At 41.1% G+C, this 23,692-nt stretch overlaps 1 protein-coding gene across 1 annotated transcript; it reads right to left on the minus strand.

Moving 5' to 3' along the window:
* Positions 1-13,883: 13,883 nt before the first annotated feature.
* On the minus strand, positions 13,884-15,615 carry LOC120111946 (UDP-glucose:2-hydroxyflavanone C-glucosyltransferase-like). The gene has a single exon (XM_039130398.1). The coding sequence runs from the start codon at positions 15,482-15,484 to the stop codon at positions 14,087-14,089; it is 1,398 nt and encodes a 465-aa protein (XP_038986326.1). The 5' UTR covers positions 15,485-15,615; the 3' UTR covers positions 13,884-14,086.
* Between the last annotated feature and the right edge of the window lie 8,077 nt (positions 15,616-23,692).

Consider the following 23,692-nt stretch of genomic DNA (forward strand, 5'->3'; position numbering starts at 1 on the left):
CTCGCCCCCTACATCCTCGACGTCTTCCTCTGGCCGCCGATGTCGACTCCTTCCATCACGATCACTCCACATATGAGTGGATTGTCTGCACCCTTGTCGCCACCGGTCGCCTCGACCCCCTCCTTCGCCTCCTCCACTCCCACCCCTGCCCCTGCGCCGACGGCGTCTTCGCCTACCCTTGCCTCGAGCCCATCTTCCACTTTGCCCTCCATACTTTTTGCCATGCTGGCTGCCCAGTCGATGTCACTGCTGCCGTTGACGATGCTTGCCACTCCCTCAATGGCCGCCCCGCCGCCACCCTCTACGACATCCTCCTCCACGGATTCACTTGGTAGGGTGAGCACCAGAAAGCTCTTGACTTGTTCAACAAAAACAATACGATCCGAACCCGAACCAGATCCAAATTTTTTGGGTTGAGTCTGGGTTATACATGGATTTGACCTGACCTAAATGATCCGTTGGGTCAAAAATTATAGTCTTGGACTTGATCCGACTTGACCCGAATAATCCGTTGGGTCAAAAATTGTAGCCGTAGACCTGATCCGACCTGACCTGATCTTCTATTAGGTTGGGTCTGGGTCTAAAATTAGGATTTGAACAAGGAGCCGAGTTGGGTCGGGGTCATGAGTGACCCCGACCCGACCCATTTGCGCCCCTATTCACCACCAATCCCCTCCCCTTCACTCTTTCTATATATTATTTAAGTTTTTAAACCTAAAAATTGATGGTAAAGATTGGAAAATCTTATTCTGATGGACAACCGAGCGGGACCTTTTAAAAATATTTTTATTTGATGAATGATATATATTTAAGACATTAAGCTAATACAATTATTTTTATGCTCCGTGTTGTTACTTTTTCAGATCCAAACAGTTGAATAATTTGATTCTACTTTTTTTCGAAAAATCAACATTTATAGTTTTATATTATATCCACTTTTGTAATGAATTTATATATAACATTTCTCAACTCTAATATGCTTTCTTGTGATCGAGAGTTTAATCTTTGATTTTGTCATGTGGAAACACACCTAACAAATATTTTTATATTTCTTGGGCAGAAATTAGTATTTCTTCCTAAAAAATTTCTAGGTTCTTTTTTTTTTTTTTTATGTTGATGCAGAATAGGAGATCATCGTTGATTATTCGAATGAGATGAAGGCTCAAAAGACTTCGGAAGCACATGACAGCCAAGAAAATTCGGAAGAGGATGAGGCTGAATAATTTCTATTTCTGTTAGTTGAATATTTGCTGAATATTTTCCGTTATCGTCTCATTTCAGAGTTCCTATTTAGTTTCATTTTTTTTTAGTTTGTTCCAGCTTCCTATTTCAGAGTTCTACTTTAGTTAGGACTCTAATTTAGCAGGGTATTTCTGTAAACCCTGTTAATAATGTTTAGAGTATGGAGTGGCCTATAAAAGGGAAGTGTCAGGTTTTAGAGAGATCATCTTTCAACCGTCAATAAAATATGTTTCAGAGAGATTTTTGAAAACTTTGAGTTCTCTAAATTTTTATGGTTCAACATTGGTTGAATCCAATCTTCAACGCTTTCACTACGTCAATTGGTATCAAAGCAAGAATTTGTCTGGCTCAATGGCCAATAACGGAGGCAAAGGAAGCAACCCCAACGACATTGCTCGTGGGCCAGATACTATATGGGCGGCGATTGAAGAACAACGGTAGTTCATGGCGGAGCAATGTCAACAGATGGCGAAAATCCGTGAGTTGCTCGCCGGCATGGGACTCAACGCCAATTGCAACCGATACAACCCGGATTAGGAGCCGAACGTTTTGCCCGAGGCCATCAAGGAGGAAGGTACGAGAGGCGTGATGACGAACGCAATGCCTACTTTCAGCATCAGCGTCAGTATGAGGAAGACGAATCAGATGAAAAAGAAGCGATCGGTGAATGCGGCCAACAGGGCGAACGATATAGAAGGTACGATGACTACGGATTGAAGGTGGACATCCTAACTTTCAATGGGAATATGCACATTGAAGACTTCCTCGACTATTTCTGAAGTAGAACGATTCTTTGAGATGATGGAAGTCCCTGAGGGGCGGATGGTGAAGCTAGTAGCCTTCAAACTCAAAAGCAGAGCAGTTGTTTGGTGGGATACCCTGCAGAGAAGCCGACAACGTCAAGGGAAAGCACTAGTTTGCACTTGGAGGAAGATGAAGCAGTTGCTGATGGAAAGGTTTTTGCCACCTGACTATGAGCAATACTTATTTCAGATGTACCAAAACTATATCCAAAGAGGTAAGTTCGTTGCTAATTACACCGTTGAATTCTTCAGACTTTTTGCACGGAATAATCTGAGTGAAACGGAGCCACAAAGGGTAGCGTGATGTCTGAATAGCTTGAAACCGAAAATTCGTGAGAAGATTGTGTTAGCAATATATCTTCTAACTAAATAAATAAATCTATAAATTCAATTAATAAAAAAAAAAATCTTAAAGGAAATAATATACATGCATATCATTCGGCATCCAAATAATTCTATTTTAATACAAAATAAATCTATTCTAGCACAAAGTAAATCTATGCATTTAATAAGTTTATATCATAGAATTTCAAATCCTACCAATCTACTAATATTAAATTAAAAATAAAGGTAGAAGAAAGTAGCCTGATTGAAAGCAGGTCGAAGCGCGTAGACGCTGTCCCAAAGAAGTATTTGCCCCCACGTACGGGTCACCCGGCAATCCTTCTCGGAGATACGACGACCCTACAACCTCTTCTTCGGCACGTCTCGGAAGAAGTCAAAGCGAACCCGATCGAACTTGCAGATCCAGCAAAGAACGGAATGAAAAGAACTAAATAAACTGAATAAAAATGTAAAAATAAAATTTGGAAGTGGCTAAGAGGGAGAAGAATTTTTTCAGAATTTTTCTACTATTTTTCTGAAATTTTTCTCCGTGTGTCAAAAGAGATGAAATAGGGGGTATATATAGGGGTTTTACGCAGGGGCAAAAAGGTCTTTTTGGCGGACGCGTCCGCGCCTTCCGCGGACGCGTCCACGCTCTTCACGCGAACGCTGGCGTGTTCCCATTTAAACCAAAAACGCCCGTTGGGCGTTTCCAATTCAAACGGTATTTCTCAAACGCGCACGCGGCCCGAGACCAGCCGCGTGCGCATTTAATTCCTTCTTTTGTTTCCGAAACCAAACGCGTAACGCCCGCTGGGCGTTACCTTTTTGTTTTCCCTCTCAAACGCGCACGCGGCCAAATTTCGGGCCGCGTGCGCATTTAAATTTTTCCTAACAATCCCCCACAAAAATTTAAATAATTTTAAAATCAAAATAAAATGCTGGATATCTTATATTATGTAATAGGTGTAGGTACCTTTCGGTTTGAACCTTCACTTAGTGACAATTGATTACATCTGTGGAGCCAAGGTGGTCTTAACCTTGAACCTCGGTCCATGGCTCAGATTAAATCAACAGCACACATAATATAGCCCGATCTGGGTTCTAAGCGGGTTGCGCTATTATGGCCATGCGCAGGTATCTATCATGTGCTTTTTAGGGAATCGCCCATTTCCCATAATCGCGGCCTCACGATTGCACATATAGGTGAGTCCTAATAAGGAAGCTAGCAAGGAAGCTCCTGCCTCTTGGGTCTCGGACTCATTAAGAGTTATACAAACGAACTCATCCTACCGCTTGCTTTTATGAGCACTAGCGCCATAGGGATGAGGAAAACATGAAATAGTGCTCCTCTTAGTCACACTCCGGTTTGTTTCTACCCATTGAACCTTTTAAGGTTGGGTTCCCACCGTGGTGATCTATCTTTATGGGCTAAGCCCCATCCCCCTCGACGACTCTAGAACTACTGTTCTAGACAAACCTTTTGTAAGCTGATCAGCCAAATTATTTTCTGATTTTACAAAATTCAAGGCAATAACATTATTTTTCAATTTATATCTCAATGATTTATGACGTACTTTTAAGTGCCTGTTCATTTTTACATTGGCATTTTCTTGGTTGCACTTATCTATTGCAGATTTACAGTCACAATGTAAGGAGACAGGTGGTAAAGGTGACTCATCTACAGGAAGGTCTATAAGTAGATCTCTGAGCCACTCAGCCTCAGTGCTAGTAGTGTCTAAAGCTATCAGTTCAGACTCCATGGTACTCCTAGATATTAAGGTTTGTTTGGTGGATTTCCAAGACACAGCAGCACCTCCTAGGAGAAAGACGTATCCTGTGGTGGATTTAACATCTAAGGTATCGCTGATCCAGTTGGCATCACTATAGCCTTCTAAAACAGCAGGAAACCCACTAAAGTGCAAACTATAGGACTTGGTACCCTTAAGATACCTAAGAATTCTCTCTAATGCTGTCCAATGATCTCTATTTGGATTAACAGTATATCTACTAAGTCTATTTACAGCATATGCTATGTCTGGCCTAGTGTAGTTTGTTAGGAATCCTAGTGAGCCTATGATTTGAGCATATAGGCTTTGAAGGATAGGAGTTCCTAAGTTCTTCTTAAGATGTGTAGAGGGATCAAAGGGAGTAGAGACAGGCTGACAATCCGAATAATTAAATTTATTGAGTATCTTGTCAACATAATGACTTTGGGATAACTCAATTCCATTTGCACTTCTAATTATTTTGGTATTTAAAATTAAGTCAGCTTGTCCCAAGTCTTTCATATCAAACTTATGACTTAAAAATTGTTTTACTTCATCAATTATCTGAAGATCTGTCCCAAAGATCAGTATATCATCTACATAAAGGCACAAGATCACAAATTTGTGTCCAACTCTCTTATGATATACACATTCGTCTGTGCTATTGATTTCAAATCCAAATGTCATTATGGTTTCATCAAATTTCAAATGCCATTGCTTAGGTGCTTGTTTAAGACCATAAAGAGATCTGACTAGTCTGCAAACTTTATTTTCTTGGCCTGGGGTTTTAAATCCCTCTGGTTGGTCCATATAAATTTCTTCATTTAAGTCTCCATTTAGAAAAGCTGTCTTAACATCCATCTGATGAATCACTAATCTATGAATGGAGGCTAATGCTATAAGGACCCTAATAGTAGTTATCCTAGCTACAGGTGCATAAACATCAAAGAAATCTACCCCAGGTCTCTGAGTAAAGCCCTTGGCAACTAATCTAGCCTTAAATTTATCTACAGAGCCATCAGGCCTAAGTTTCTTCTTAAAGATCCATTTGCATCCTATTGTTTTACAACCAGGAGGAAGATCAGTCAATTCCCAAGTATGGTTTTGGATAATTGATTGCATCTCATTGTCCACAGCTTCTCTCCAAAAAGGTGAATCCAAAGATTTCATTGCGTCCTCAAAGGTAGTTGGAGAGTCTTCTATTAGGAAGGTATAAAAATCATCTCCAAATGTTTTCTCTATCCTGGATCTTTTACTCCTCCTAGGTTCTGCTTCTACTTCTATTGTTCTTGTCCTTATTCTACTAGAGCTACTAGCTATACCGCTATCTACTCTAGTCTTAAGTGGAAAGGTGTCTTCAAAATATGTTGCATCTCTGGCTTCTATGATAGTGTTGTTACTAATATCATTTATTTCTGAACTTATTACCAGAAATCTATTGGCATTACTATTGGCTGCATAACCTATGAATATGGCATCCACTGTTTTAGGGCCTATTTTCTTTCTCTTAAAATCAGGTATTTTTACTTTTGCCAAGCACCCCCACACTTTTAAATAGCTAAGATTAGGTTTTCTATGTTTCCAAACTTCATATGGGGTTAGATCATTATTTTTAGAGGGAATTCTATTAAGGATATAACAGGCTGAAACAAGAGCTTCCCCCCACAAATTTTCTGGTACTCCTGAGCTTATAAGCATGGAGTTCACCATATCCATTAAAGTCCTATTCTTCCTTTCTGCTACTCCATTTGATTGGGGAGAATAGGGTGCAGTCACTTCATGAATGATTCCATGATCTTCACAGAATTGAGTTATGTCATTTGATGTATATTCACCTCCCCGATCTGATCTAAGGATTTTAATTTTCTTTTCCTGTTGGTTCTCAGCTTCAATCTTAAAAATTTTAAATTTGCTGAGCACCTCATCCTTGGTTTTAATTAGGTAGATGTAACAGAACTTCGATAGATCATCTATAAATGTTACAAAGTATCTGTTACCTCCCCTAGAAGTTCTACCAGAGTCACAAACATCACTATGAATCAACTCTAATAGATCAGAATCCCTATTAACAGATTTAAAAGGTTTCCTAGGGAGTTTGGCTTCTACACAAGTTTGACATTTCTCATGGTTCTTGAGATCACTTTTTGGTATTAGATTTAGGTTCATAAGTTGCTTAATTGAATTATAATTTATATGACCTAATCTACCATGCCAAATAGAAGGAGACTCTATATTCATAATCAAAGAATTTTTATTTATTGAAGGAGCTATTACATTCAATTTGAACAATCCTTCACTAAGGAATCCTTTTCCAATAAACATAACACCATGAGAAATTACAACCTTATTGGACTCAAAGACAAGACGAAAGCCTTGCTGGACAAGCAAGGAACCACTAATGAGGTTTCTTCTGACAACTGGAACATGTTGGACTCCGTGCAGTGACAGGACTTTTCCAGATGTAAGCTTTAAGTCCACACGTCCTACTCCTAACACACGTGCCTCTGAGCTGTTTGCCATGATCACAGCTCCTCCACTTGAGATCTGGTAAGAAGAAAACCAGGAACGATCCGAACAAATATGAATACCAGCTCCGGTATCAATCCACCAATCTAGTGCTTGTAAAGTCATGTTAACTTCAGGAGTGAAGAAAACAGACCTGAAAGCTGTCTCAGAGGAGCCAGCGCCGGAAGTCACCATGTTGACTTGAGCACTGGATGTGTGTGGACCCTTCTTCTTAGATTGAAGAGGTGCAGTCTTCTTATAGAAGCACTGTGGAGACAAATGGTTGGTCCGACCACACACATAACAGAAACGAGCACCACCTTCCTCTTTCTTCTTCTTCTGCTCCTGGGATTGAATAGGCTTCCCATTATAGTGGTGGTTAGGGTTTCTAGGGTTGTAGGGTTTCTTCTTGAAATTCTTACGGAATGGTCGGTTTTGATTTTTCTTAGGAGGGGCCTCTACATTATATGCATTATTCTTGGGTCTAGTAGAGGTATTATTTCTGAGCCTATGCTGCTCTTCAATCCTAATGGAGTTTAAGACTTGGGTTAGGGTGAGAACTCCTTGGGTATGGCTCAGGGTCTTAGCAAAATCAGACCAGGAAGTAGGTAGTTTATCTATCAGACAGGCTACCTGGAATGATTCATCCAAATTGGTTCCATTAGCCCTAAGCTGGTGGATCAGGGTTTCAAATTCATGAATTTGGTCATTCATAGGCTTTGAGTCTACCATCCTAAACTTATTGAAGTCGGAGGCCTTGAACCTCTTTACCCCAGCATCATCAAGACCATATTTGCTATCTAGGGTGTCCCATAGTTCTTTGGCACTCTTGGCTGTGTAATAGATATCATACAGCCTCTCAGAAAGAGCACCTAGGATTCTATGGATACAATGATAATCTATCTCATCAGGTGTCCTAGAGGGTGTGCTAGTGGAGGCAGAATGTTCAGTGTTGGAAGAGGTAGTTGGGTTGGACCCGTTATCAACTTCGGTCGTACTTTCACCTATGGCTGAGATTAACCCTAATGTGGTGAGCCAGAATCGCATTTGGTTCTGCCACCTCCTAAAGTTATGGCCATCAAATTTTTCAGGTTTGGCACTAAGATGGTCACTAGTGTTTGAGGCCATAGGATCAGGGTTACAGAATAGTGACAGAAACCTGATTGAAATCAAAAAAAATCTATGTCAAAAGATTGCAGTAATATTTATATTGAACTTTGGATGTCTAATTGATATATCCAAAAAACTAATAGCCAGATCAGCTCCAGATCGGTGGTGGAGCACTAGGCTCACTTAAGTACCAGCCTTTCTTAGGCACGTATGCCTTTTTGACAAGCTTTTCTTAGACACTATTAGTTAGTGGATATAATCACTAGAAATCACACAAATTCAATATTTAAAATAACCTAAATGCAAATTTAAATTAGATATTGTGGATTAACTAATTTCAAAATTTTTCGTTTGAATTTTCCGAATTAGCAATGATTGATTACTAATTTAGTAGTAGCAAATCAATTATTTTAATTGAGATCTAAAATATCAATTTAATGAATTATATGTTAGATTTGAATTATTGCCTTATTGAAATAATTGATTACTAATTTTATGGCAAATCAATTATTGTAATTAAGATCTAAAATGTCAATTCAGCGAATTAAAATATTTATTCCTTTATTAGAATAATTTATTGAGATCTAATAAGTCAATTCAATAGATTAACTATTATGTATCAACCAATTTCCGAATTTCCCGTTTGAATGGGATCTGGAAATTACTCCTTGAGAAGTCCAAATGGAGGTATAATAAACCTCTTGGAGGTTAACCAAATTATTAACTCTTTAGAATAATTTATTATTGATGATGTGCTAGCAAAAACAATTATTGCAATTAAAATCTAATATGCCACAATTGTAATAAAGAATTTAATTAATTATATATTACTAACAAAAATAAATACTTCTTTGGATTGTTAGCAATATATCTTCTAACTAAATAAATAAATCTATAAATTCAATTAATAAAAAAAAAAAATCTTAAAGGAAATAATATACATGCATATCATTCGGCATCCAAATAATTCTATTTTAATACAAAATAAATCTATTCTAGCACAAAGTAAATCTATGCATTTAATAAGTTTATATCATAGAATTTCAAATCCTACCAATCTACTAATATTAAATTAAAAATAAAGGTAGAAGAAAGTAGCCTGATTGAAAGCAGGTCGAAGCGCGTAGACGCTGTCCCAAAGAAGTATTTGCCCCCACGTACGGGTCACCCGGCAATCCTTCTCGGAGATACGACGACCCTACAACCTCTTCTTCGGCACGTCTCGGAAGAAGTCAAAGCGAACCCGATCGAACTTGCAGATCCAGCAAAGAACGGAATGAAAAGAACTAAATAAACTGAATAAAAATGTAAAAATAAAATTTGGAAGTGGCTAAGAGGGAGAAGAATTTTTTCAGAATTTTTCTACTATTTTTCTGAAATTTTTCTCCGTGTGTCAAAAGAGATGAAATAGGGGGTATATATAGGGGTTTTACGCAGGGGCAAAAAGGTCTTTTTGGCGGACGCGTCCGCGCCTTCCGCGGACGCGTCCGCGCTCTTCACGCGAACGCTGGCGTGTTCCCATTTAAACCAAAAACGCCCGTTGGGCGTTTCCAATTCAAACGGTATTTCTCAAACGTGCACGCGGCCCGAGACCAGCCGCGTGCGCATTTAATTCCTTCTTTTGTTTCCGAAACCAAACGCGTAACGCCCGCTGGGCGTTACCTTTTTGTTTTCCCTCTCAAACGCGCACGCGGCCAAATTTCGGGCCGCGTCCGCATTTAAATTTTTCCTAACAGATTGGGTTGCAGGTGTTTTGGTCAGTGGACGAAGCTCACAACATGGCGTTGAAGGCAGAACTAATGGAACGAACAGCAGGGAGGTTTGAGTTCACACCAAGAAACAATGCCGATGGTGGTAGTTTCACAGGAAGGGGAAAAATGCCACAGTTTGCAAACTCACACCAGCTGGACCCGAGAAGTGCACGGAGCAAGGATGGCAGTAGCAGTGGAGGTACCGGAGAAAAACAGTCCATCGGAACCAGCAGCAAGGAACCACCCAAGTCCTCGAACCCCTACGCAAAGGCCGCATTGGTGAAGTGCTACAGGTGTGGCAAACTTAGCCACCGTTCTAATGAGTGTCCAACGAGAAGACCTGTGAATCGGGTCGAACCCGAAGAAGAGTCCGAAGAAGAAGAAGGACAACTAGTCTATGACACTAGTGTGTATGAGGTTGGGGAAGAAACCTGGGGTGAGCAAATCAACTTGATTCTACAGAGGGTTCTGTGTTCAGCCAAGCAGGAAGTACTATCACAGCGGCACAACATATTTCATTCCTTACGTACTATCAACAATAAGATTTGTGACCTTATTGTTGATAACGACAACTGTGATAATTTTGTGGCAAGGAAGTTAGTAGATCATTTGAGGCTACCCACCGAGGCACATCCTTCATCGTATTCTATAGGTTGGGTAAAGAAGGGCCCAACAGTTAGAGTAACTAAAATCTGTAGAGTACCAATCTCCATCGAAAGGCATTACAGGGACGATGTTGTTTGTGATATGATCGATATGGATGCCAATCATGTCTTGTTGGGAAAGCCTTGGCAAAATGAGATGGATGCAACCTATAAAGCTAGGGATAATGTGTACCTATTTACCTGGAAGGGCCATAACATCGCCATTGTCCCCATAGCAGATTCTAACAGAATCTCCAAAGCCACTAGAATTGAAGGAAAGTCGTTCCTTACGCTGTCCAGAACTGAACAGAGTTTTGACTCAGAAGCAAAGGGATTACAAGAGATTCATGTAATGGTGGTCAAGGGTCTGGTTGATAGTTCAGAAATTTATATAGTGAAGTCAAAGCCTAGAAAAGTTCAGCAACCATTTGAAGAATTTAAGGAGTTGGTGGCTGATGATTTTCCCAACTAATTGCTGCCAATGAGGGACATTCAGCACCATATAGACTTGATACCTGGGGCAAGCTTACTGAACCTTCGTCACTACCGCATGAGTCCAAAAGAGGATGAAATTTTGAGGCAAAAGGTGAAGTTACTGAGAAAGGGGTTTATTCTAGAAAGCATGAGTCCTTGTGCTGTTCCGGCCTTACTAACACCAAAGAAAGATGGGAGTTGACGGATGTGTGTTGACAGCTGATCCATAAACAAAATCACAATGAGGTATGGGTTTCCATACCTCGCTTGGATGATATGCTGGATATGTTGGTAGGATCTAAAGTCTTCTCCAAAATCGACTTGACGAGGGGATATCATCAAATCAGAATTCGGCCTGGCGATGAGCGGAAGGCCGCTTTTAAAATGAAAGAAGGGTTGTACGAGTAGCTAGTCATGCCTTTTGGGTTGTCCAATGTATCGAGCACCTTCATACGGTTGATGAATTAGGTACTGTAGCCTTTCATTGGATGATTTGTTGTCGTCTATTTCGATGACATCTTGATTTATAGCAAAGATGAATTGGAACATTTGACCCACTTGAGGGAAGTATTGGAGGTGTTGGGAGAAAACAAGTTATTCATTAATTTAAAGAAGTGCAATTTTCTAACAACTAGGTTGCTGTTTTTGGGCTATGTGGTGAAATTTGATGGTATCCATATTGATGAAGAAAAGGTGAAAGCCATCTGCAACTGGCCTGCTCGCTAGACAGTGACGGAAGTACATAGCTTTCATGAGTTGGCCACCTTCTACAGAAGGTTTATCAAAAATTTCAGCATTATTGTTTCATCTATTACTGAATGTCTGAAGAAGGAAAAGATCAACTAGGGAGAAGAAGCAGAAAAGAGTTTCTCTCTGATCAAAGGAAAATTATGCAGTGCACCCATGTTGGCTTTGCCGAGTTTTGACAAACTTCTTGAGGTAGAATGTGATGCTTGTGGGGTAGGAATTAGGGCACTTTTGTCTCAAGATGGAAGACCCATTGCATTCTTCAGTGAAAAACTCAGTGATGCCAGGCGGAAGTGGTCCACATATGATTAAAAATTTTTTGCGGTTGTGAGGGCTCTGAAACATTGGGAACATTACTTAGTACGGAGAGAATTTATCCTATATACTGATCACCAAGCATTGAAGTTTTTGAATAGCCAAAAGCATCTGAACAATATGCATGCTCGATGGTCCACATTTTTGCAGAAGTTCCCATTTGTTATTTGGCATAAATCAGGGACTTCAAACCTTGTAGCTGATGCATTGAGTCGTATGGTTGCATTGCTTGTGACCGTGATCCAAGCAGTAGTTGGGTTTGAGTGTCTGAAAGAATTGTATGCTGAAGATGACGATTTTAAGCAAGTATGGCCGACATATTCAACAAGACAACCAGCGGGTGATTATCATATTTTTGATGAGTATTTATTTAAGGGGAATCGCCTATGTATTCCCAGAGTCTCTTTGAGGGAGAAACTCATTAGGGATCTACATGGAGGTGGTCTCAGCGGCTATTTGGGAAGAGATAAGACCATGGCACTTCTTGAAGAGAGGTAAATCTGGCCTCAGCTGAAGAGGGATGTGGAAAATCTAGTGAGAAAGTGCTATGTTTGTCAAACAAGAAAGGGGCAAGCACAAAATACAGGTCTCTACACTCCTTTACCTGTTCCTAATGATATTTAGGAGGATCTATCTATGGATTTTGTGCTCAGACTTCTGCGTACACAACGAGGGGTCGACTCTGTGTTTGTGGTGGTCGATAGGTTCTCGAAGATGGCCTATTTCAATCCTTGCAAGAAGACATCCGATGCATCCCATATTGCGAGATTGTTCTTCTGAGAGATTGTCCAGTTCATGGAGTTCCACTATCTATTACTTCTGATAGGGACTCAAAATTTCTAAGTCATTTTTGGATTACTCTATGAAAGATGTTTGACACCTCCTTGAAATTTAGCAGTACGACATACCCTCAAACGGACAGCCAGACGGAGGTGGTGAACATGACACTTGAAAATTTAATTTTTAGCATATGTAGGGATACGCTAAAACAATGGGATCATGCTCTACCCCAAGCCGAATTTGCATACAACAATGCCGTTCATAGTGCTACCGGTAGATCCCCTTTCTAACTGGTTTGTTTGAAACAACCTAGACATGCCGTTGATCTAGTATGTCTGCCTAAAAGTCTGGGACGGAATATGGCAGTGGAGAATATGGCAGATCAGGTCCGATCTGTTCAGGCATAAGTTAAACAGATATTGGAGGAGACTAACACTAAATATAAGGCATCTGCAGACAAACACCGTCGGCATAGAGAGTTCCAAGAAGGGGATATGGTGATGTTGTTCTTATGCAAAAAAAGATTTCCAATTGGGACTTACAACAAGCTCAAATCGAAAAAATATGGTCCTTACAAAGTGTTGAAGAAAATCGGCAATAACACCTATGTCATTTATATGCCTGATGATATGGAAATTTCGAAGACTTTCAACGTTTCAGATCTGTATCAATATTACTGTCAGGAGGTGCCCTTGTATTCAAATACTAACTCAAGGGCGAGTTGCTCTCAAGTGGAGGGGACTAATGCAGAATAGAAAATCATCGCTGATCGTTCGAATGAGATGAACGCTCAAAAGACTCCGAAAGTGCATGACAGTCCAAGGGAATTCGAAAGAGGATGAGGCTGTATAATTTCTATTTCTGTTAGCTGAATATTTTTTATTTCTCTCTTATTTAGAGTTTCTATTTAGTTTCTGCCATGTACTTTAAAGAAACACAACCCAAACAAATATAATCTTATGATATCCCCGCCCTTCATCAGTACCACCTCACTAATCTCCTGTGAAACCAATTAGCCAATAGAATTAAGCTCCTCACCTAACCCTTATAAATTTGTATTAAGTTCCACCTTGACTCAAAAGCCCCTCACCTTAGCCTGAAGGCTAACCTGAACCCAACCAACCCGATACAAACCATACCCAATCCAACTCCTTACATAATTACATAAATAATTCACATCTATATTTCCAATTTATATTTGTGTTTCCTATGAATTATTTATATGCTTATACTATTATATATTTAGTTGTATTAAATTACATATAGATATACTATTAAAATCAATTGATGAATGGATGAGACCTCTCCCGCTTTTTGTGAGCCCATGAGATTGCAGGTCTCCCCAATCGTAGAGTGTAGCGGACAAAGCAAGATAGCATTTCAAGCATTCTCGACGGTTCAAAAACATCCCATCTATGCTTTTAACAGTTTAAAATTTAAACAAATATATATTGTTGCCGAGGCACGATGTGAATACAAGGGAGAACACCAGTTTGTCAAACACAAATAAGAAGCGATACCAAATCCCAAATTAATGTTCTCAAACAAACAACCACGTTATTTAGAACAAAGACCGAGCATTCATCACACTATCGAACCATCGCCATGGAACTCCTCCTCCTTCAAAGCTTGCCGATGAACTCTGCCAGCCCTTTACCGGAGCTCCCATCCACAGCCACAGCCTTCACAGCCTCCTTCCCCAGCCTCGCCGCCGACGCCCGCAAGCCCTCGTCCTCCATCAGCTCCCTCACGCGCTCGCCGATCTCCTCCCCCCTCACCACCTTCTCTTCGCCCTCCCAGCTCCACTCCTTCACCCAAATCCCGAGCCCACCCCTCGCCATAACGTCCGCATTCACCCTCTGGTCCCCTAACCTCGGCCACGCCAAGATCGGCACCCCGTGCAACGCCGCCTCGGTCACCGAGTTCCACCCACAGTGGCTAAGAAACCCACCGACGGCTACGTGCCCCAGGATCTCCTCTTGCTCCACCCACCCCTTCACCACCAACCCCCTCTCCCTCACTCTTTCCAGATACTCCTCTCCTAATAATTCCTCCAACTCCACCTCTTCCTCTCTGTCCACCACCTTACTCTTCACCACCCACAAGAACCTACACCCACTCCTCTCCAACCCAGTTCCCAGCTCCTTCATCTGCTCCGCCGACATGGCGGTCCGGCTCCCAAAGCTCACGTAGACCACCGACCGTGCCGGCTGGGCGTCGAGCCAGGGGAGCGGCGAGCCTCTTTCGCAACCTATCACCGGTTTCAGCGGTCCGATGGCGACCACTGGAGGAAGCCCGGCGGGCACCACCTTCCCCCCGTTCAGCGCGTCCAGCGCCTCCTGCTCCAAGGCATGGAATGTATTGATCAAGATGCCGCAGGCTTTCTGAAGTATTCGACCATTCTCGACGAATTGAGTGGTGAAGAGATTGTTCGGGTCGTGGAGCGGCAGCGGGATGGAGGACTTGGGCACTGTCCGCAGGCCGGGGATCTCGACGTCGCCGACGCCGGCGGTGGTTTTGGCGGCGATGTACGCTGGAAAGTGTGCACAGAGGGAAAGCATCGCGGCGGAGGCGGTGAAGAGAAGGTAGCACGGAAGGCCGACGCCGGCGAGGACGGGGAGGAAGGTGGAAACCAAGGAGATGTCGACGACGACGGCGGAGACCGGCGGGGAGGCGGCGGCGAGGAGAGCGGGGAGGAGGTGGGCGGAGCGGCGGATCGCCTCGAAGCGGAGGAAGAAGGGGTCTGTGGAGGCGAAGGCGGACGGGTCGAAGTCGGCGAGGCGGAAATCGAGGGGGCGGAGGCGGGGGAAGGCGGCGAGGAGGGCGGCGACGCGGCGGGACTCGGCGGAGGAGACGGTGGGTTGGACGGTGATGAAGGAGACGTCGCAGCCGCTGTCGGAGAGGCCGACGGCGAGGCGGCAGAAGGGGGTTAGGTGGCCCATGCCAGCGCTGGGGAGGAGGGCGATGTGGGGGGCTCCCCGGCGGGGATCGCCGGAGGTTCGCATCTCCGGCGGAGGCATGGTAGAGGGGATTCAGGGGCTGGTTTGGGTTTTGTACAGCGAGTTGGGAAGGCGCGGAAGGGCAGATGGCTGCCCGAGGGTGAGGTTGCGACCGGATTTTATGAGATCGCGTCTCTTCTGCAGCTACCTACCTCCATTAAGTGGCATTTGGCTTTTATTGGATGCATGTGGATCCACTGAAGGCCACGGATGGATTCGATGTTAGGTTTTTCTTTTTGTTATAGCTTGGTAAACCATGAGCATTAGATTTACTCGATGGAATTAAAAGATCTCAGAACTAGAGAATAGAAAGTGGTCCGTTACTCAGATCCTATTTTGAACTAAAACTAGTCACAGACCGGTACATTGCACGGAATTTAGTATGTATATATAGAGAGAGAGAGTTTATAAATATCTATAAATTTTGATTGAATTGTATCTTATGTGATTATAAAAAATAGCTTTTTACTGTAAATTATTAGTGTAACAATATTTTCATGTTGTATGAAGTCGTGTCATAAATTAATGCTTGAACAGCTATGGAGATGAATAATTGTAGTGTGTGGCTACAGTTGCAAACCTGAAAAAGCATGAAAAGTATAGCTAGCATCAATACTTTATTAAGATAATAAAGTCAAGAAAGCGAAATGTATCTGTTGCTTTCTAATGCAGTGAAATGAAGAATCATCGGCAGTATATAATTGATATCAATTATCGATGATTATTTCCATGATGGATCTGCAGAAACTTGAAGTTTGTTAATATATTTCATTTTAATTCAATAGAATAATTAATATATATATATAACTTTATTTTATTGTATAATTCTTATGTCTTTGGGAGATTATTAAAAATCTCCTTGTACACTATAGTGCATCTAGGAAGTATATCATCATTATTATCTATCCAGATTTTAACTCCTTGAGATATATGTTGAGACAAAGTGGCATATAGTTGTCTATGACTGAAAACCAGTTTTCCCAAGCATAAGCCGACATGGTTTCATGTTTGGCCTCGTCTTCAGTGTTAGAATTATACCCTCAGAAACTAATTTGTAAAACAATTTTGATAATTATTGAATTATTCATTTCTCCTTTTCACATATATGTTTATTTGTTTATTGGGTATTTTATTATGACATGAGATGTTCACATGGTATATATGTTGAGTAACATTATAGAAGGACCACACCGATGATTATTGAATTATAGGCGCGGAGTGGTGGTTTTTCGGTTCCTTGTTAACTCATATTGTTTTAGACCGAGCTATATATTTTAGGCCTACACTTGTTGTGCCGCTATATAAATAGGATGATAAGCTTCGTCATTGAGGTAGAGACCTTAAGCAGACGAATGGGTGCACTGTAAGAATACATGTACTGAATTGGATCTAAATATGAATACCTTCTAGAAGTGATCACTGATGTTGAGAAGAGTATTCAGCATAATTAGTTTATATATCCTTTGACTTGAGAGGTATATGCAGATATATTTGGTGTATTCTTGTGCTTTGATTGAGTCAATTGTTGATGGTCTTCTCAAAGATCACATATACAGACAAAGTTAGGCTTTGAGTGCACTAGATAAATTTGTATTGATGCTCAATAAGGAATCCACTAACCTCAATTTGAGGTAGTATATTCAGTATGTCTGTATGAGGTTGGACCAAAAGAAAAACTAACTAGTAAGATTTATGAAAATTATTTTTATTTTATTTTATTATTACTATAAATAAAATATTTATTTGTGAAATTATTTTAGAAACAATTTTTGGGGTCTAACGGAATTACAGAATAAGAATTAAGAATTATATAAGCCAGAAATCTACTCAGTAATATTTTTTCGGTCTTATTGGCTTATGTTGCCCAGATAGACAACCCAAGAGGGGGGGGGGGTGAATTGGGTTTTAAAATAATTTTACAATTAAAACGTTGTGGATGACTAATTAATGCTTTACCAAGATGATTAATTAATTGCTATGTGCTGTGAATGAAATGAGAGTAAAAGAAAGAGACAAACAATCACAAACACAAGGCTTTTATAGTGGTTCGGAGCTAACCCTTGCTCCTACGTCCACTCCCCAAGTCTCACTTGGGAATTCACTATAACCCCTTGGATTACAGCCGGTTGTTTTACAAGCTCACAACCAAACTTGTTGTTTTACGAGCTCACAACGAACTCGGTCGGTTTTTCCTAGCTCACCGACTAGAACCACCCCGATTGTTTTTCCGGGATCACAATCGAACCCTTACACGTTGGTTTTACACTCGGCTCACCAACCAACCTCTACACCCTTGATTCAATCCCCCGATTGAACCAAGCAAAGACAAGATGGAAATAATGACAACAAACAGAAAAACAGAGCTTCTCAAAAGCAGATAAATAACAATATAAACTAGAGAGAAGTTAAGAGCCCTCAAACACGTTTGAGTTAGAGTAGAGTAGGGCTTCTTGAACTTCGGGTCTCCTCTTGAATGTCTGGTCGACTTGAATGCAGGAGGAGATCTCTTTCAATGTTTGGGAAGAGGTAGTTGGATGGAGTTATGGCGCTCTTCCCTCTTTTCGTTGAAAAACCACTTGCAGAGAATGAATGCTTGATTTCTTTGAATGGAATGGTAGTTCTTTTCCCTTGCTACAGTCCTCTGTGGCTATTTAAGCCATCCCCTACGGAAACTAGCCGTTAGACACCTTTTTCTGCCCGTTCTGCACACTCTGCACAACCTGACAATATGTCCGTTGGGGGTCGGAGTCGACTCGCGCGATCAGGAGTCGACTCGGCTGTAGCGGGAGTCGACTCATGCTTTTCTGGAGTCGACTCGGCAACTGTTCCGGATTTGAATTAAAGTAGCCTCTTCGACTGGGAGTCGACTCGTCTTGACCCGGAGTCGACTCGCCAACTTCTGGAGCTGACTTGGCATTTTCGGAGTCGGCTCATCTCATGAAATCCATGGAGCTAATTTTCAACTTGGCCCACTCGAGTCGACTCGACAATCCTGGGAGTCGACTCGGCGCTTAGAGCCCAAACTCCCGATCTTCTGTCTTTTGGCTCGTCCAGTCTTGGAGTCGACTCAAACTTCCCCGGAGTCGACTCGGCTCTCAGTTTCCGAAACATAGCCTTCTGCCTTTTTGGTGTAGCGCTGCCTTGGAGTCGACTCGAGCTGTCTGGGAGTCGACTCGGCTCTCAGAGACAGTAAATCGGTCTTCTGTCTTTTTGGGGTCGCGCTGTCTCGGAGTCGACTCGCGTATTGCGGAAGTCGACTCGAATCTCAGAGTCCGAAAACTCCTCTCTGACTTTTGCCTTGTGTACCACTGAGAGTCGACTCTCGCTTTCTTTGGAGTCGACCTGCCAACCATCGGAGTCGACTCGCGTTCCACAGGAGTCGACTCGAATCTCAGGGTCGAAATTCGCTCTCTGACTTTTCTGTCTGTAACTCCTTGGAGTCGACTCATACTACTCCGGAGTCGACTCGGTAAACATCGGAGTCGACTCGCTGACAGGTTTTGAGTTGATGCTTTCTGCTCGTCTGTCTGTTCTCAGTCGGAGTTGACTCGTAATGATCCGGAGTCGACTCGAGCCCGTGCCAGTGATTCTGATACGCTTGGAGTCGACTCGTAATACTCTGGAGTCGACTCGAGTCTCAGCCTTTGGTTCAAACTGACTTCTTAACTTATCCAAAATATTATGAACCAAGTCTAGAAACACTTTAGACAAGATTTTCACTGAAACACTCAATTGAATTCATTAGTAAAAAACCAGAAGTTGGCGAGTCGACTCCGGGTCAAGACAAGTCGACTCCCAGTCGAAGAGGCTACTTTAATTCAAATCCGGAACAGTTGCCGAGTCGACTCCAGAAAAGCATGAGTCGACTCCCGCTACAGCCGAGTCGACTCCTGATCGCGCGAGTCGACTCCGACCCCCAACGGACATATTGTCAGGTTGTGCAGAGTGTGCAGAATGGGCAGAAAAAGGTGTCTAACGGCTAGTTTCCGTGGGGGATGGCTTAAATAGCCACAGAGGACTGTAGCAAGGGAAAAGAACTACCATTCCATTCAAAGAAATCAAGCATTCATTCTCTACAAGTGGTTTTTCAACGAAAAGAGGGAAGAGCGCCATAACTCCATCCAACTACCTCTTTCCAAACATTGAAAGAGATCTCCTCCTGCATTCAAGTCGACCAGACATTCAAGAGGAGACCCGAAGTTCAAGAAGCCCTACTCTACTCCAACTCAAACGTGTTTGAGGGCTCTTAACTTCTCTCTAGTTTATATTGTTATTTATCTGCTTTTGAGAAGCTCTGTTTTTCTGTTTGTTGTCATTATTTCCATCTTGTCTTTGCTTGGTTCAATCGGGGGATTGAATCAAGGGTGTAGAGGTTGGTTGGTGAGCCGAGTGTAAAACCAACGTGTAAGGGTTCGATTGTGATCCCGGAAAAAACAATCGGGGTGGTTCTAGTCGGTGAGCCAGGAAAAACCGACCGAGTTCGTTGTGAGCTCGTAAAACAACAAGTTTGGTTGTGAGCTTGTAAAACAACCGGCTGTAATCCAAGGGGTTATAGTGAATTCCCAAGTGAGACTTGGGGAGTGGACGTAGGAGCAAGGGTTAGCTCCGAACCACTATAAAAGCCTTGTGTTTGTGATTGTTTGTCTCTTTCTTTTACTCTCATTTCATTCACAGCACATAGCAATTAATTAATCATCTTGGTAAAGCATTAATTAGTCATCCACAACGTTTTAATTGCAAAATTATTTTAAAACCCAATTCACCCTCCCCCTCTTGGGTTGTCTATCTGGGCAACAAGTGGTATCAGAGCCTAAACTCTTCTATCCTAAGAGTAAAAGATCAAAATGACAACCCCATTTGGATCTTCCCACATTGAGGGTCAGTCCACCCAAAGACCCCCATTCTTTAATGGATCCGACTACTCATATTGGAAGGCTAGGATGAGAATATTCATCCAAGCCCAAGACTATGAGATGTGGACCATTGTAGTAAATGGACCATACATCCCATCCATCTATGTAGAGGGTGTCACTGTACCTAAACTAGAAAAGGATTGGGATGAACATGACATGAGAAAGGCACAACTCAATTCTAAAGCAATGAATGTGCTTTACTGTGCATTAGATAGGAATGAATTCAATAGAGTCTCTACTTGCAATTCTGCAAAAGAGATTTGGAACAGACTTGAAGTGACCCATGAGGGCACGAATCAAGTCAAAGAATCCAAAATAAATATATTAGTTCATAAGTATGAACTATTTAAGATGGATTCTAATGAGACAATCACTAGCATGTTCACTAGGTTTACTGACATTGTCAATGGCCTAAAAAGCCTTGGCAAAAACTATACTAACAGTGATCTTGTCAGGAAAATTCTTCGCTGTCTACCAAGGTCATGGGAAGCCAAGGTGACGGCAATCCAAGAAGCTAAGGACTTGAACAAGCTTCCACTTGAAGAGCTCCTTGGATCCCTAATGACTCACGAGCTAACAATGAAGCAGCACAGCGAAGAAGAGTCCTCCCATAAAAAAAAGATAATAGCTCTCAAATCTACATCATCTAACAAAGATTTGTCTTGCAGTAGCAGCAGTGAAGAAGAAGATCATGAGGGAGATGATGATGAGGCTCTTCTTGTGCGCAAGTTCAGAAAATTCATCAACCACAAGAAGTCCTATCATCAAAGGAGAGGCCCCTCAAATTCTTATCGCAAGGATAAAGGTAAGGAAAGGGAAAATGAGGGGATTGGGTGTTATGAGTGCAAGAAGCCGGGGCACATCAGAGCTGAGTGTCCCTTACTAAAGAAGGGCAGCAAGTACAAGAAGAAGAAAGCCCTTGTCACCACCTTATTGGACTCCGACGCATCATCTTCATCATCGGATGAGGAACAAGAAGAAAAGGTCAATTTCTGTTTCATGGCCAATGAAAATGAGGTAACATCCAACACGCATCTCGATTTTACCTTTGATGAATTGTATGATGCATTTAATGAATTAATGATTGAATATAAGGCCATAAATCTTAAGAATAAAGAACTAAAAATAGCTAATCAATCTTACCTACATAAATACGATAAGTTAGTTAAGGATAAGGATTGTATCACCAAAGAAAATGCAGAACTTAAAACAAGCAACCAAATCTTGATACAAAAGAATAATACCTTAACTAAAGAAAATGAAAGGCTGAACAAAGAAACATTAGAACCCAAAAACTATAAACATATAAATGAGAGTATCACAAAAGAACTAAATGATCTAAAAGCAGAAAAACAGACACTAACTAAAGAATTTGAGAAATACAAACCCTTGGTTGAAAAATTTACATATAGTTCTGAAAAATTAAATATGATACTTAATAGTCAACGAGCTGTATTCAATAGAGCAGGTCTAGGATACAAACCTAAAAACAAGCAAAAACTTCTTAGTAACTTCTTTGTTAAAGCAGGAGAAAGTAAAATTAAGAAAATAACCTGTTTTTGTTGTGGAACTGTAGGACATAAAGCAAATGTATGTGACTATAGGAAAGGAAAAAGTAAAAGAAAAATCAAAAGGGTATGGGTTCCAAAAGGAACCAACATGACTAACCATGAAGGACCCAAGAAAATTTGGGTACCTAAAATTATATGATCTGCTTGTGTAGGAGTGTCTTGCAGCCAAGGTCAACAAAAATTGCTGGTACTTGGATAGTGGCTGTTCAAGACACATGACGGGTGACAAGGATTAATTCTTCACCCTTGAAGCTAAGAAGGGAGGTGCTGTGACTTTTGGAGACAACAACCAAGGTCACATCATTGGTATAGGTAAAGTACAAATTACCCCTTCTACTTTTATTGATAATGTTAGATATGTTGACGGTCTTAAGCATAACTTATTAAGCATTAGTCAATTATGTGATAAAGGTTATGATGTTATGTTTAAACCATCACTATGCATCGTAACAAACCCAAATGACAATAGTTTAGTTTTTAAAGGAATAAGACGTGGAAATGTGTATGTTGTAGACCTTGAGGATCTTGCCAAACACAACCCATGCTTAGTTGTTAATGAAACTAAGGACAATGATGCTAGTTGGTTATGGCACCGTAAGTTAGGTCATGCAAGCATGGACACAATATCTAAACTAGTTAAAAGAGATTCGGTGATAGGTTTGCCAAAATTAAAGTTTGAAAAGAATAAAATATGTGAAGCATGTCAATTTGGCAAACAATCAAAGAACTCCTTTAAATCTATAAATTGTGTCTCAACCTCTAGACCTCTAGAACTACTACACATGGACCTATTCGGACCAACTAGAACCACAAGCCTAGGTGGAAATAAATATGGTCTAGTTATTGTAGATGATTATTCTAGATACACTTGGGTCATGTTCTTAGCTCATAAGGATCAAGCTTTTTCAATTTTTAAGAAATTTCATAAAGAAGTAACCAATGCTAGAGATACTTCAGTAATAGCTATTAGAAGTGACCATGGTACCGAATTCGAAAATCATTTATTTGATGAGTTTTGTAGTAAAAAAGGAATAACACACAATTTTTCTGCACCTAGGACACCACAACAAAATGGAGTTGTGGAGAGGAAAAACAGAACTCTAGAGGAAATGGCTAGAACTATGTTATGTGAAAGTAACCTCCCTGAGTACTTTTGGGGAGAAGCCATTAATACTTCTTGTCATATATTAAATAGAGTTTTATTGAGACCTATTATAAAGAAAACACCTTATGAACTTTGGAAAAACAGAAAACCAAAGGTAAACTATTTTCATATCTTTGGATGTAGGTGTTTTGTTCATAATAATGGAAAAGATAATCTAGAAAAATTTGATTCTAAATCTGATGAGGGCATATTCTTAGGGTACTCTACAACTAGTAAAGCATATAGAGTCTTTAATAAAAGAACCCTAGTTATAGAAGAATCCATACATGTTGTCTTCGATGATTCTAGTGATATCTCTTCTAGCAAGAGAGTTAATTTTGATGATGATACGGAAATTCTTGAAGAAAAGATTGACGAGATGACATTACAAGATAACAGTCAAAAATTAATTGAAGATGCATCATCAAGCCAAGAGACTATAGTAGATCATGGGCTAACTAAAGCTTAGAGGTATGCTCACGGGCATCCTAAGGAATTAATTCTAGATGATCTGTCTCAACCTATTAGGACTAGAGCATCCCTTAGGAACTTAAACAATCATCTAGCTTTCGTTTCACATTTTGAGCCTAAACGCATAGAA

The sequence above is a fragment of the Phoenix dactylifera genome, chromosome 1, assembly GCF_009389715.1.
Source record: "Phoenix dactylifera cultivar Barhee BC4 chromosome 1, palm_55x_up_171113_PBpolish2nd_filt_p, whole genome shotgun sequence".
In the NCBI taxonomy this organism is placed as follows: domain Eukaryota; kingdom Viridiplantae; phylum Streptophyta; class Magnoliopsida; order Arecales; family Arecaceae; genus Phoenix; species Phoenix dactylifera.

Excerpts from the sequence above, each read along its gene's own strand:
- LOC120111946 (XM_039130398.1), bottom strand. The coding sequence starts at position 15,484 with ATGCCTCCGCCGGAGATGCGAACCTCCGGCGATCCCCGCCGGGGAGCC.